Raw genomic sequence first — 15810 nt, 5'->3', positions numbered from 1 at the left:
TGACTTTATACAGCCCACCGTGTGGGCGAAACGTAGTCAATAAACGATCACATTATACTGCATTTGTGTCTCCCCTTTATGTGGTTGTGGGGGTTGAGTCTCGATTTCTGGACGTGCCTTCTCGCTACCCGCTACAGGATTCGCTCTAGAGATATATCGGATGTCAAAATTTAGATATCCGCAGTTGCGGATGTGTATGAGGATGTTTCCCAAGTTCTGCGGATGCGGATGCGGATGCGGATGCGGATGCGGATGCGGATGCGGATGCGGATGCGGATGCGGATGCGGGTATTCGATACATCACTAAATTCCACTCTGACCAGGCTTCGAGAGTTATGTCGTACTTCTTTTTTTTAAGCTTTAAATATGGATTCTTCCTCTACCACTCCACCATTCAAGTTTTGGTCACTCTAAAGCTGGTGAAATACATTCTAGCGTTTCTGTGACACATCTATGTTTTCAACTTCCAGCTGTGCCCTTGTGCTCCTGTTTTCCGTCTCTTGAGCATCTGTCCCTGTCCACCCTATCAATTCCTCTCGGTATTTTCAATGTCGTTATCATATCACTCTTAGCCTTTCTGTCCTCTAGCGTCATCAGGTTTAACTCTCTTAATCTTTGTAATACCTCATAACTCTCAACCTCGAAACTAATCATGTTGCAAACCAACATGCAGTGTAGAGTGCCGTGAATGACTCCTTGTTGAGTTTCCTGAAGGCTATTCTTAGATATGCCAGACGAGTGTTTGTTACAACAGTTATTCGCTTGATGTGCGCCTCAGGCGATATGCTCGGCACAGTGCTCACCCAGAGGTCCTCCTTGAGTGATGTTTAGCCTTCGCTGCGTTTCTCTTCCCCTTCCACCAGTCTATATTTCATTTGTAGTTTTTTTTTTTTTGTCAGTATCCAGTCTTCATAATTTAGCTCCTGCTGGGGAAAAATTATAGTAGCCACGTGTCATGTTAGACCTGCAGCCTGTCCAGGACAACTTGTAGTCTTTCCACGTCCTCGACTCTTTGTATTCACCCCACTAGTTTCATATAATCTGCAAACATGGATACCTCTGACAATATCTCTTCAGACAGGTTTATCACGTATAGAAGAAGCAGTACCGGTACTCGTACTGATTCTTGAGCAGTCCCACCCCCTTACAATAATTTATTTCGACTCCTCGTCCCCGATAACCACTTTTTGTTTATTCCTGTTGGGTACTTCTTGATCTACTGTAGTGACTTCCGTATTATTTATGCATGATGCTGCTCCTGTTGACCCAGTCTCTTGTGAGGTAGTCTCTCAGTCTCTCTTGCCTCTCTTCTGTTGCCTTGTCCTAGAGCTCCAGTAGATTCGTGAGATGGAGGTTACCGTCCCTAAAGCCGTGCTGGTTATTATTTATGAACCCGATCAGCCAGGCTATGGTTCGTACGATGAACTACATGCGGCCAGCAGTAACAGCCTGGTTGATCAGGCCCTGAGCCAACTAGACGCTTGGTCAAGGACTGCGCCGCGGAGGATTTGAACCTTGGAATACCTTCCGCATAGACTCCAGGAAGGAAGACCCGCCCTTTCTAGGTGCTCCACCACTCTTCTGATAACCATTTCTTTAACCTAACACAATATACATGTCGGTGATACTGCCTGAAGTTTAATGCCACTTGTGTTTACTTTCTAAAATAGTGGGACTACATTTACTGTCTTCAACACCCCTGGCAGTTGCATCGATTGACTTGTTGAAGATTGTTGCAAGTTGCTAACATAGAGTTTCCGCTTCCTCTTTCCTCTTTCAGGAACCAGAGAGACATATTATCTTTTCCCATTGTCTTGGAAGTATTTACCTTGCACAATAGTGTGTGTGTGTGTGTGTGTGTGTGTGTGCAAGTGTGCGTATGTGTACTTATTTGTACTTATTTGTGGTTGCAAGGGTCGGAGTCCTGGAATCCAGCAGCGCATTGACCTCCATCTAAGATCTTCAGCAACGCATAAAAAGTGAAATACGTATCTCCTTATATATAGTGGACAAATCTGTTCACCACTTACGTCTTCATAATGAATTATGAAATTACGTCGGGAGTCAATTTCCCTTCAGATATAATGAAATTTTATTTGTTTTCAAATAGTGCAGCTTAACCCGCTCTCACGAGTGGGTAGGTTAGGTTAGGTTCGTCAGGAAACAGGACAAGTGTTTCCTGACGCGGGTCTTAGTCAGGTGATGACCAGTAGCTGGAGGTTTTGGGTGCCGCCTTCAGCTTTATATTATATCTCTGATTAGTCCCAGTTTACCTAGTACTCTCTATACAAAGGTCAGTGTTGACAAGAAATTTGAGAGATGTTTTGTTTCTCTTGTTTATTTGAAAAGAAGTTGTCTAATTTGTTGGGGTAAGAGGATACCCAAAGAGTTAGCTCCGTATCAAAACAAATTCTTCATATTACTTAACAAAATTACAATGGTCCACAGTATAAAAGTCGAAAATAACTTACTGTAAGACATCACACCTCCCGGAATGACATGAGTCAGATATTTGAACACTGTCACTGTACTGGGAAATTTATGAGACAATCTCTTCTCATTGTTCAATCAAGTCCTTCCCTCAGTCTTACGGCAGACTGTCAAGTCGACAGTAATATACCCTTTGTGGATGTATTAGTGATGAAAGGACACCAAGCATCTGATTTCACTGTTTATACCCACATTTATTCCAAATTATGCCCATTATTTTTGATAAGCACTCCCAACAGCCTATGCAAACAACGGTGTGGGTATCTTCCTCAGAACATTTACGTATTCGTAACCCAAGTCTGTTGAAGAAATTTCTGTCCTACAACAACAGAAAGCTTTCACACAGCTAACACAAAGTAACTGGGCTGCCTCCCAGGGAAAGCATCAAAGACATATTCACCATCTCTTTCCACAGTAATCTGCAGGAAAAAATAACTTTATTTCTAAATAAATTTTCTCTACTTTGATATATTTTTCCTCAAAGAAACGTAAGAAACTAATAACTAATGAGAAACAGGATATCTTTAAAAATCATTACCTAGGCTGTGACCTTGTTTACACAGGGAAGACACTACATCGCCATCAGACTAGTCACTAAGATATTGAATTACAGAGTAGCCGTTAAGTACGGCCAGGATAGGTCTGCTTTGTTCCAAAAAACTTAAATGTCACAAATGGAGAATAAATTTGGACAAATGTGAAATACTGTACAAAATCGAAGACATCCTCGAGAGTTAAACAGACTTATGATTTTGAAGACATGACTGCTGGACACCATCTCGTAGTTGCCTACACCAGAAGGGTAAGTTACGCCACACGGATCCCAGCCTCTCAACTCATTGTTTTACCAAGTTTAGCGCTCGTCCCTCAACACACACGTAACTCATATATATATATATATATATATATATATATATATATATATATATATATATATATATATATATATATATATATATATATATATATATATATATATATATATATATATGCAATAAGATCACAGTAAACAGGTGATTTCAAAATATGCATTAGAACTGGACAAGATTCCAATGCTCTATTTATTCATGTAAGAGATTTTAACCATCCAATTGATTTTCAAAAAGTTGAGAAAGTAGTATCAAGCAAGTCCATGGTCGACAGGAATATAATTGAATCTTGTTTCATAAAAAGCAGTTTTGACAATAATATGAATATTTCCTTTGGTTTATATAAATTAGATCCATTTATAATTAATAGAATTTGGGTAGAATTTAATAATACACTGGACAAATAAATAGCTTGGGGGTGAGTTTTGCAAAGGACCTATCCAAGTTGGCTCGCCGCGCGTCACGTGTTTAACCGTTGTGGTATCTGATAGTGAGGTGCTGGCCGACCCCTTATATAGCTTCCTTGGATGCTTCACTTTCATAGTTCCTTGATAATGTGAGTAGTCACGAAAGCGCTTGGAATTTCTCTATTCTTTCAGAGTGGTTGTTTTGCATATATATATATATATATATATATATATATATATATATAAAACCACCATATGTATACAGGTTCTTCATTTTTTAAGTACAATAGTTAAAAATATCTCAAATGGAGATCGAAATATACAGACTTCTTTTACACTGTGTTTCGGTCTAAATGGGGGTTATTCCTCAATCCAATGAATGTGTCAATTTCACTTTATTGTTTAATAATATATTCACCAGTGGAAGGGTATCCCACATGTATATTTCGACTCCCAAGTGGAGTCATCATCTGCTGATTGGGAGTCGAAATATCCGACCTCACTTCCATTACTGTTTTCTTGTTTACATGAGGGAACCCTACAACACAGACAAATATTCATTACCCTCTCATGTGAGGTGATATCTCAGCCTTATAAGCTTTCTGCTATCCTATTATTTTTATATTTGCTTGAAGTGAGAAATCACGAAAGCACCTGGAAATTCACTATTTTGCATACTGTGATATCACCTCTTTACCGTGAAATATATATATATATATATATATATATATATATATATATATATATATATATATATATATATATATATATATATATATATATATATATATATATATATATATATATATATAGAGTACTCTAAAAGTTCGCAATGGTCTAGAAATAGGTAATTTGGAGTCTAGTGTCCTGGTGGAGTGCAGTGATGCTGGAATCTGCCAGACTTCCCAAAATATCACTGAGCGCAGGTTTATCTACGTTTCATATATATGGAAATTTGAAGCCACATTTCCTCTCTCCTTGAGATTATCAGAGCATCGGGAGAGCGTATGAGTTGGGCGTGATTGGAAGCCGGGCTGGTGTGACGGCTGACTGGTGGGACGGCTGGCTGGTGTGACGACTGGCTGGTGTGACGACTGGCTGGTGTGACGGTTGACTGGTGTGACGACTGACTGGCGTGACGGCTGACTGGTGTGACGATTGACTGGTGTGACGACTGGCTGGTGTGACAACTGGCTGGTGTGACAAATGACTGGTGTGACATCTGACTGGTGTGACGACTGACTGGTGGGACGGCTGACTGGTGTGACGACTGGCTGGTGTGACGGTTGGCTGGTGTGACGACTGACTGGTGTGACGACTGACTGGTGGGACGACTGACTGGTGGGACGACTGGGTGGTGTGACAATTGGCTGGTGTGACAACTGACTGTTGTGACAGCTGACTGGTGTGACAACTGACTGTTGTGACAGCTGACTGGTGTGACAACTGACTGGTGGGACGGCTGACTGGTGTGACGGCTGACTGGTGTGACGACTGATTGGTGGGACGGCTGACTGGTGTGACGGTTGACTGGTGTGACGATTGACTGGTGTGACGGCTGACTGGTGTGACGATTGACTGGTGTGACGGTTGACTGGTGTGACGACTGACTGGTGTGACGACTGACTGGTGTGACGGTTGACTGGTGTGACGGTTGACTGGTGTGACGAATGACTGGTGTGACGACTGGCTGGTGTGACGACTGACTGGTGTGACAACTGGCTGGTGTGACAACTGACTGGTGTGACAACTGACTGGTGTGACGACTGACTGGTGTGACGACTGGCTGGTGTGACAACTGGCTGGTGTGACAACTGACTGGTGTGACGACTGGCTGGTGTGACAACTGACTGATGCGACAACTGGCTGGTGTGACAACTGGCTGGTGTGACAACTGGCTGGTGTGACAACTGGCTGGTGTGACAACTGACTGGTGTGACAACTGACTGGTGTGACAACTGACTGGTGTGACGATTGACTGGTGTGATGATTGACTGGTGTGATGATTGACTGATGTGACGACTGGCTGGTGTGACAACTGGCTGGTGTGACAACTGACTGGTGTGACAACTGACTGGTGTGACGACTGGCTGGTGTGACGACTGACTGGTGTGACAACTGGCTGGTGTGACAACTGGCTGGTGTGACAACTGGCTGGTGTGACAACTGACTGGTGTGACGACTGACTGGTGTGACAACTTACTGGTGTTACAACTGACTGGTGTGACGACTGGCTGGTGTGACAACTGGCTGGTGTGACAACTGGCTGGTGTGACAACTGACTGGTGTGACGACTGACTGGTCTGACAACTGACTGGTGTGACAACTGACTGGCGTGACGTCTGGCTGGTGTGACAACTGGCTGGTGTGACAACTGGCTGGTGTGACAACTGGCTGGTGTGACAACTGACTGGTGTGATTGACTGGTGTGATGACTGACTGATGTGACGACTGGCTGGTGTGACAACTGGCTGGTGTGACAACTGACTGGTGTGACGACTGACTGGTGTGAGAACTGGCTGGTGTGACAACTGACTGGTGTGACGACTGGCTGGTGTGACAACTGACTGGTGTGACGACTGGCTGGTGTGACAACTGGCTGGTGTGACAGCTGTCTGGTGTGACGACTTGCTGGTGTGACGACTGGCTGGTGTGACGACTGACTGGTGTGACGACTGACTGGTGTGACGACTGACTGGTGTGACGACTGACTGGTGTGACGGCTGTAACGAACACGATTCACAGTTTTAGGCCCTAGTCCTTTTTATTTTTAAATCTACATCACAGGTTTCGAATCCACTTCAGTGTTCTTGAACCCACGTACATGTTCCCAACACCACATCAGTGTTTTACACAACACACGAATAATTACTAATGAATAATAACCATTTTAAAAAATAAATACAGTCCTGGAAAATTTGAAATTTGTAGTGTTAATTATTATTATTAATATGATTATTATTATTATCAAACTTAGCGTTAAACTGCAAACAATTCCCAGATGAAGACGTTTAACAAACAAAAACAGTGCGAAACGTTTATTAAATAACAACATTTCTGACTCACGAAAGTGACACGATTCCAAACAAACCGGAAGACGGGAGGGGCTTGAACTCGCGGTCAGAGAGTCGTAAAACTCCAGACCGACGTGTTAACCACGACATTTCGCTCACACATCAGCTATTTAACGTCAATAATTAACCTGAGAAAGGTCCTGAGAGTAACTTAGTTAATTGATAAAGATTCCAAATTGCTTTTGTGCTTTGTTTGTAGCGTTTAAACATTGTGTCATATATGTCTATCGTGTCCGTGCTTTGAGTCTCAAATGTCTATCGTGTATGTACTTGGTGTCTTAAATGTCTATCATATTTTAATGTTTTTTAGCGATTTTCAAAATAATTATATATATATATATATATATATATATATATATATATATATATATATATATATATATATATATATATATATATATATATATATATATATATATACCACAAAAATTATAACATTTTGGTCCAAAAAATCAATAATTATGGATTTAAATGTACTTTTCAAATATATTTTTTCAAATACCAAAATTATTTCGATATTTTACATATTTAATTTTCCATTTATACTCTCACAATTTACAATTTACAACTAAGCAAGAAAATGTTAGTGTAAATCAAAAAATATTTCGACCCATCCTGAGCCATTGTCAGGTTGGGAAATTATCATCCTAACATTCACGAGGTAGATCAGTCTTGATCCGAGGAAAGGGAGGGCAGTACCAATTATTCCTAATCTTCTAGTAAAGGATTAAATGTTTCTCTTGTTGTTAAGTATATTCCACAGGGGGGGGGGAAACATCACACGACATTTCGGTCCCTCCTAGACCATTATCAAGTGACTTTATAAAGTGTAAAGTAAAAGGACACAAGTGCAACTAATGTGACATTTTATTGTGGCAACGTTTCGCTCTCCAGGAGCCTTATCAAGCCTTTACAAACAGTACATGTACACAGAGGGTATATATAGGCTTAGAGTGAGGTGCAATACTAGTGGTGGTAGTAGTAGTAGTAGTAGTAGTGATATAAGTAGTAGTAGTACTACCACTACTACCACTAGTATTGCATCTCACTCTAAGCCTATATATACCCTCTGTGTACATGTACTGTTTGTAACGAGGAAATGGTATGGTGATACCGACAAGATGTGGAAAAAGACACTTATGTACAGTTCAGGACATTTATTAAAGGAAACGTTTCGCCACGAGTGGCTTCTTCAGTCCTAATACAGAGAAAACTAAGAAAACATTTATATATATAGTGGCAGGAGTCAGGTGAGGTGACGCGTGGGTAGAGGTGGTAGTAGTAGTAGTAGTAGTAGTAGTAGTAGTAGTAGTAGTAGAAGTAGTAGTAGTAGTAGTAGTAGTAGTAGTAGTAGTAGTAGTAGTAGTAGTAGTAATGGAACTAAGGAGGTGAGGCAAGAGAGGGACCTGCTGGCATCAAGTAACACAAGTTCCCAGGATGGGTAATATCCTCTTGCTTAGTAATTTTGAAATACTGTAACTACCGGATTTTTGCTTTATAGTGTTACTGACAGAAATTAGTGCAGCTTCAATGCATTTTCTCCTCTTCTGTCAGTAACACTATAAAGCAAAAATCCGGTAGTTACAGTATTTCAAAATTACTAAGCAAGAGGATATTACCCATCCTGGGAACTTGTGTTACTTGATGCCAGCAGGTCCCTCTCTAGCCTCACCTCCTTAGTTCCATTACTACTACTACTACTACTACTACTACTACTACTACTACTACTACTACCACCTCTACCCACGCGTCACCTCACCTGACTCCTGCCACTATATATATAAATGTTTTCTTAGTTTTCTCTGTATTAGGACTGAAGAAGCCACTCGTGGCGAAACGTTTCCTTTAATAAATGTCCTGAACTGTACATAAGTGTCTTTTTCCACACTGTTTGTAACGGCTTGATAAAGCTCCTGGAGAGCGAAACGTTGCCACAATAAAATGACACATTAGTTGCACTTGTGTCCTTTTACTTTACATACCCGTGTAATACATGTGTTACAGGCAACACCCGTGTAATACATGTGTTCCAGGCAACACCCGTGCAATACATGTGTTACAAGCAACACTCATGTAATATATTTGTTATATAATTTATTTGTTTCAGACAACACTGGTGTAACATATTTGGTACATGCTATATTCACTTCAGGCAACACCAATGTGTTACATTTAACATGATATACACCCTTCAGGCAACACCCGTGTAATTACCATAATATCACCACATTCAACTTGTTATTAGGACGCCGGAGAAACAATAACAACATCGTTAACAAACTAGCAGTCAAGTGTCTACTCGAATGAACTTCATTAAGTCACACGGCTCATTGACTATCAACATAATAATTAACTCTGGACACTGTAGCCTCATCAAGACGTAAATTGCCTGTTCCACAGTAATTATTATTATTATTATTATTATTATTATTATTATTATTATTATTATTATTATTATTACTATTATTATTATTTGTTTTAGTTAATTTTTGTGGCTGTAGAATAAGTAGTTGTAGAAGTATTACGAGAAGTAATAGAAGTATTATTAGCAGTAGTATTAGTAGTAATAGTAGTACCAATATTAATAATATAAGTAGCTACAGTAATAATAATAATGTATCATTAATACTATCTGGCTTCCTCACTACCACGGAGTATAAACAATGTACTTCACCCCGGCAGGTTTCCGTGGCCGGTACTGCGAGGAGGAGACCAACCTGTGTGAGTCTGGTCCGTGTAGCAACGGTGCGACCTGCTCAGGTAACCACACCAGCTACACCTGCCACTGTACGCCAGGATGGTCAGGTCCCCAGTGCTCCCAGCCCAGCAACCTGGTCCACTACTGTGACAACGACTCCTGTGCCCACGGTGTCTGCCTCGAGACTAAGGATGGTTTCCGGTGTTTCTGTGAGCCAGGTTAGTCTTCAGAAGTGTGGGATAAACCACTACTGACAATGGCGAAAATCAAGTATCATTGCTCCACATCACATGGTTCTACATTTTACAGTGTGGCCTGACCTCCACTGACCTATTTTGAGAACATGAGAGCCAACTGGCCCATGTAAGGCAGGTCCAACTCACACTCACCCACAACCACTCATGTAGTTGTTTGACCTATTTTTAAAGTTACGCAAAATTTTAGCTTCAATGACACTACTCAAGAGTTTGTTCCACTTGTCCACAACTCTGCTACCAAATTAGTGCTTTCCTATATCCTATCTAAATTTAAATTTTCCTAGCTTGAGCCCATTACTGTGAGCCTTGTCTTCATTAGATATTTTAAGCACGTTATTTACATCCCCTTTATTAATTTAAATTTATACACCTAACTCATATCCCCCATATTCTGTGCCTTACCAAAGAGTGCACATTCAGTGCCCTCAGTCTATCTTCCTAAGAAAGATTTCTGATGCTTCTTGATATGAAGCCAAGGATTCTGTTCGCTTTATTGCAAACACTTATGCACTGTTCTTTTGGTTTCAGATTACAGCTAACCAAAATTCCTAAATCCTTTTCGAAATCCGCAATATTAAGATCTGCATTATTTAGTTCATATGTGGCATGGTTATTTTCCTGTCCATCATTTAGAACTTTGCATTTGTCTATATTAAACTGTATCTGCCACTTCTCCGACCACTGCATCAGTCTATTCAAATCATCCTGGAGTGCTCTAATGTTCTCATTAGAATGAATTGGACGGCCTATTTTGGTGTCATCAGCAAGCTTGCTTACGTCGCTATTCCCTCATCTATGTCGTTTATGTAAATTGTGAACAACAAAGGGCCCAACACTGACCCCTTTGGAACACCGCTTGTGACGTGCCCCCATTCTGATTTCTCCTCATTTATGCAGGCTCTCTCCTTCCTATTTCTCAATCATGCCTCTACCCAGGAAAAAAAATTCTCCTCCCATTCCGTGTGCCTTAATTTTCCTCAGTAGTCTCAGTTGCTGACGTCTATCAAAAACCTTACAAAAGTCCACATGCACAATATCATATTCATTACCATGATGTACCTCCTCAAACACCTTAGTGAAAAAAGTTAGTAAATTCATAAGACAGCAACGTCCCTTTGTAAAACCGTGTTGAGAATCATTAATCAATTTATGGCTTTCAAGATGACTACGAATTGCCTCGGCAATTCGTAGCCATAAATTTCCACAATTTCCATAAATTTCCATAAGTTTCCCCACTATGGAGGTAAGGCTTATTGTTCTACAGTTCCAAGCTAAGTAGTCTGGTGCTTTGTAAATAAGTATTACATTTGCCATTTTCCACTTGTCTGGCACTATGCCACTAATAAATTTTTATAGTGAGCCTGAAGCAAAATAAATTATGTAATATCAGTCAATAGGGATATGGTAATCAAACAGGTTCACCGATTAAACTAAAATAAATCACCAGAACCCTAATGAAATTTTTCAAGAGTTCTTCAAGAGTTCAAAACGGAACTTTGCGAACCATTAACTAACCTTTCTAATATATCTCTTCAAACAGATGTAGTGCACAACATGTACAAGATGGCCGATGTGTTTCCTAATTTTAAATCTGGGGATAAGTAATTGGTCCCTTTCCAAATTTGGAGGATGGTGTATCACACCTCAAATTAGTTTATCATATCACTCTAAAATTCTCTCCAGAGAGTCTGTGTGTGTGTGTGTGTGTGTGTGTGTGTGTGTGTGTGTGTGTGTGTGTGTGTGTGTGTGTGTGTGTGTGTGTGTGTGTGTGTGTGTGTGTGTGTGTGTGTGTGTGTGTGTGTGTGTGTGTGTGTATGTGTGTGTATGTGTGTGTGTGTGTGTGTGTGTGTGTGTGTGTGTGTGTGTGTGTGTGTGTGTGTGTGTGTGTGTGTGTGTGTGTGTGTGTGTGTACTCACCTATTTGTCGTTGCAGGGGTCGATTCATAGCTCCTGGCCCCGCCTCTTCACTGGTTGCTACTGGGTCCTCTCTCTCCCTGCTCCATGAGCTTTATCAAACCTCGTCTTAAAACTATGTATGGTTCCTGCCTCCACTACGTCACTTTCTAGGCTATTCCACTGCCTGACAACTCTATGACTGAAGAAATACTTCCTAACATCCCTTTGACTCATCTGAGTCTTCAACTTCCAACTGTGACCTCTTGTTTCTGTGTCCCCTCCCTGGAACATCCTGTCTTTGTCCACCTTGTCTATTCCGCGCAGTATTTTATATGTCGTTATCATGTCTCTCCTGACCCTCCTGTCCTCCAGTGTCGTCAGGCCGATTTCCCTTAGCCTTCTTCGTAGGACATTCCCCTTAGCTCTGGGACTAGTCTTGTTGCAAACCTTTGCACTTTCTTTAATTTCTTAACGTGCTTCACCAGGTGTGGATTCCACACTGGTGCTGCATACTCCAGTATGGGCCTGACGTAAATGGTGTACAGAGTCTTGAATGATTCCTTACTGAGGTATCGGAATGCTATCCTTAGGTTTGCCAGAAGCCCATATGCTGCAGCAGCTATCTGATTGATGTGTGCCTCAGGAGATGTGCTCGGTGTTATACTCACCCCAAGATCTTTTTCTTTGAGTGAGGTTTGCAGTCTTTGGCCACCTAAACTACACTGTGTGTGTGTGTGTGTGTGTGTGTGTGTGTGTGTGTGTGTGTGTGTGTGTGTGTGTGTGTGTGTGTCCTTCATGTTATATAGCTGCTTTTATGCAGTAATTCAAATTTTCTCGGAGCTACAGTGTCACTCCACCTCCCTGCCTACCTTCCTATCTCTTGATTCGTGTCACTAAAACCAACAACACTCTTGCCTTTTCTAGTGGTTCCCGATGATACGTTCTCATTGGCTCCACACTCGTCAGGAAGCCCCGTCTTTACTCGTAAGCTTCAGCCTCGCTCCTCTCCTCTCCACTATTGTCTAGCGTTCTTCGTCGTGCTGAAGATTCACCATAGGGGGATTACAACGAATTCTCTTGTTTTTTCATTCGCAGAATTAGCTTCCTTATACTTCATCTGCTGGAACAGCTGCTCCTAAAAATAAAAATGGATTCCGTTCAGACAGGTCACTAGCACGTTCTCACACGATACATGGTCGCTTACTGATACAGGTCAGCGCGCTACTGACTCAGGTCAGCTAGTTACTCAATATAGGTCAGCTCGCTACTGGTTCAGGTCAGCTAGTTACTCAATACAGGTTAGCTCTCTACTGGTTCAGGTGAGCTAGTTACTCAATACAGGTCAGTTCTCAACTCATTCGGGTCAGCTAATTACTCAATATAGGTCAGCTCTCTACCGATTCAGGTCAGCTACTTACTCAATACAGGTCAGCTCTCTACTGATTCAGGTCAGCTAGTTACTCAATACAAGTCAGCTCTCTACTGATTCAGGTCAGCTACTTACTCAATACAGGTCAGCTCGCTACTGGTTCAGGTCAGCTAGTTACTCAATACAGGTTAGCTCTCTACTGGTTCAGGTGAGCTAGTTATTCAATACAGGTTAGCTCGCTACTGATTCAGGTCAGCTCGCTACTCAATACAGGTCAGCACGCTACTGACTCAGGTCAGCTAGATACTCATTACAAATCAGCTCTCTACTGGTTCAGGCCAGCTCGTTACTCAATACAGGTCAGCTCTCAACTCATTCAGGTCAGCTAATTACTCAATATAGGTCAGCTAATTACTCAATATAGATCGGCTCTCTACTGATTCAGGTCAGCTAGTTACTCAATACAGGTCAGCTCTCTACTGATTCAAGTCAGCTAGTTACTCAATACAAGTCAGCTCTCTACTGATTCAGGTCAGCTACTTACTCAATACAGGTCAGCTCGCTACTGACTCACGTCAGCTAGTTACCCAGTACAGGTCAGCTCTCTACTGATTCACGTCAGCTAGTTACTCAATACAGGTCAACTCACTACTCAACACAGGTCAACTCGCTACTCAACGCAGGTCAACTCGCTACTCAACACAGGTCAACTCACTACTCAACACAGGTCAACTCACTACTCAACACAGGTCAACTCACTACTCAACACAGGTCAACTCACTACTCAACACAGGTCAACTCACTACTCAACACAGGTCAACTCACTACTCAACACAGGTCAACTCACTAATCAACACAGGTCAACTCACTACTCAACACAGGTCAACTCACTACTCAACACAGGCCAACTCACTAGTCAACACAGGTCAGCTCACTACTCAACACAAGTAACTCACTTCTCAACACAGGTCAACTCACTACTCAGCACAGGTCAACTCACTACTTAACACAAGTCAACTCACTATTCAACACAGGTCAACTCACTACTCAACACAGGTCAACTCACTACTCAACACAGGTCAACTCACTACTCAACACAGGTCAACTCACTACTCAACACAGGTCAACTCACTACTCAACACAGGTCAACTCACTACTCAACACAAGTCAACTCACTATTCAACACAGGTCAACTCACTACTCAACACAGGTCAACTCACTACTCAACACAGGTCAACTCCCTACTCAACACAGGTCAACTCACCACTCAACACAGGTCAACTCACTACTCAACACAAGTCAACTAACTACTCAACACAGGTCAGCTCACTACTCAACACAGGTCAACTCACTACTCAACACAAGTCAACTCAACACAGGTTAACTCACTACTCAACACAGGTCAACTCACTACTCAACACAGGTCAACTCACTACTCAACACAGGTCAACTCACCACTCAACACAGGTCAACTCACTAGTCAACACAGGTCAACTCACTACTCAACACAGATCAGCTCACTAGTCAACACAGGTCAACTCATTACTCAACACAGGTCAACTCACTGGTAAACACAGGTCAACTCACTAGTCAACGCAGGTCAACTCACTAGTCAACACAGGTCAACTCGCTAGTCAACACAGGTCAACTTACTAGTCAACACAGGTCAACTCACTACTCAACACAGGCCAACTCACTACTCAACACAGGTCAACTCACTACTCAACACAAGTCAACTCACTACTCAACACAGGTCAGCTCACTACTCAACACAGGTCAACTCACTACTCAGCACAAGTCAACTCACCACTCAACACAGGTCAACTCACTACTCAACACAGGTCAACTCACTACTCAACACAGGTCAACTCAGCACTCAACACAGGTCAACTCACTACTCGACACAGGTCAACTCACTACTCAACACAGGTCAACTCACTAGTCAACACAGGTCAACTCACTAGTCAACACAGGTCAACTCACTACTCAACACAAGTCAACTCGCTACTCAACACAGGTCAACTCACTAGTCAACACAGGTCAACTAACTAGTCAACACAGGTCAACTCACTAGTCAACACAAGTCAACTCACTACTCAACACAGGTCAACTCGCTACTCAACACAGGTCAACTCACCACTCAACACAGGTCAACTCACTAGTCAACACAGGTCAACTCACTAGTCAACACAGGTCAACTCACCACTCAACCCAGTCAACTCACTAGTCAACACAGGTCAACTCACCACTCAACCCAGTCAACTCACTACTCAACACAGGTCGACTCGCTACTCAACACAAATCAACTCGCTACTCAACACAGGTCAACTCACTAGTCAACACAGGTCAACTCACTAGTCAACACAGGTCAACTCACTACTCAACACATGTCAACTCGCTACTCAACACAAGTCAACTCGCTACTCAACACAGGTCAACTCACTACTCAACACATGTCAACTCACTACTCAACACATTTCAACTCACTAGTCAACACAGATCAACTCACTACTCAACACAGGTCAACTCACTAGTCAACACAGGTCAACTCGCTACTCAACGCAGGCCAACTCGCTACTCAACACAGGTCAACTCACTATTCAACACAGGTCAACTCACTAGTCAACAAAGGTCAACTCACTAGTCAACACAGGTCAACTCACTACTCAACACAGGTCAACTCACTAGTCAACAAAGGTCAACTCACTACTCAACACAGGTCAACTCACTAGTCAACAAAGGTCAACTCAC

General features: G+C 41.9%; 1 protein-coding gene across 4 annotated transcripts in view; it reads left to right on the top strand.

The window, feature by feature from the left end:
* LOC128694851 (uncharacterized) overlaps nt 1-15810 on the top strand; it is a 1130786-nt gene that overhangs the window by 1054534 nt on the left and 60442 nt on the right. For all 4 annotated transcript variants that reach the window (XM_053785203.2, XM_053785209.2, XM_053785218.2 and 1 more), the window contains exon 9: nt 9523-9756. In XM_053785203.2, coding sequence (XP_053641178.1) covers nt 9523-9756 — 234 coding nt within the window. The remainder of the gene's footprint in view (nt 1-9522; nt 9757-15810) is intronic.

The sequence above is a fragment of the Cherax quadricarinatus genome, chromosome 14 (genome assembly GCF_038502225.1).
Source record: "Cherax quadricarinatus isolate ZL_2023a chromosome 14, ASM3850222v1, whole genome shotgun sequence".
Classification (NCBI taxonomy): Eukaryota; Metazoa; Arthropoda; class Malacostraca; order Decapoda; family Parastacidae; genus Cherax; species Cherax quadricarinatus.
This window is presented reverse-complemented; position numbering and strand designations above follow the sequence as displayed.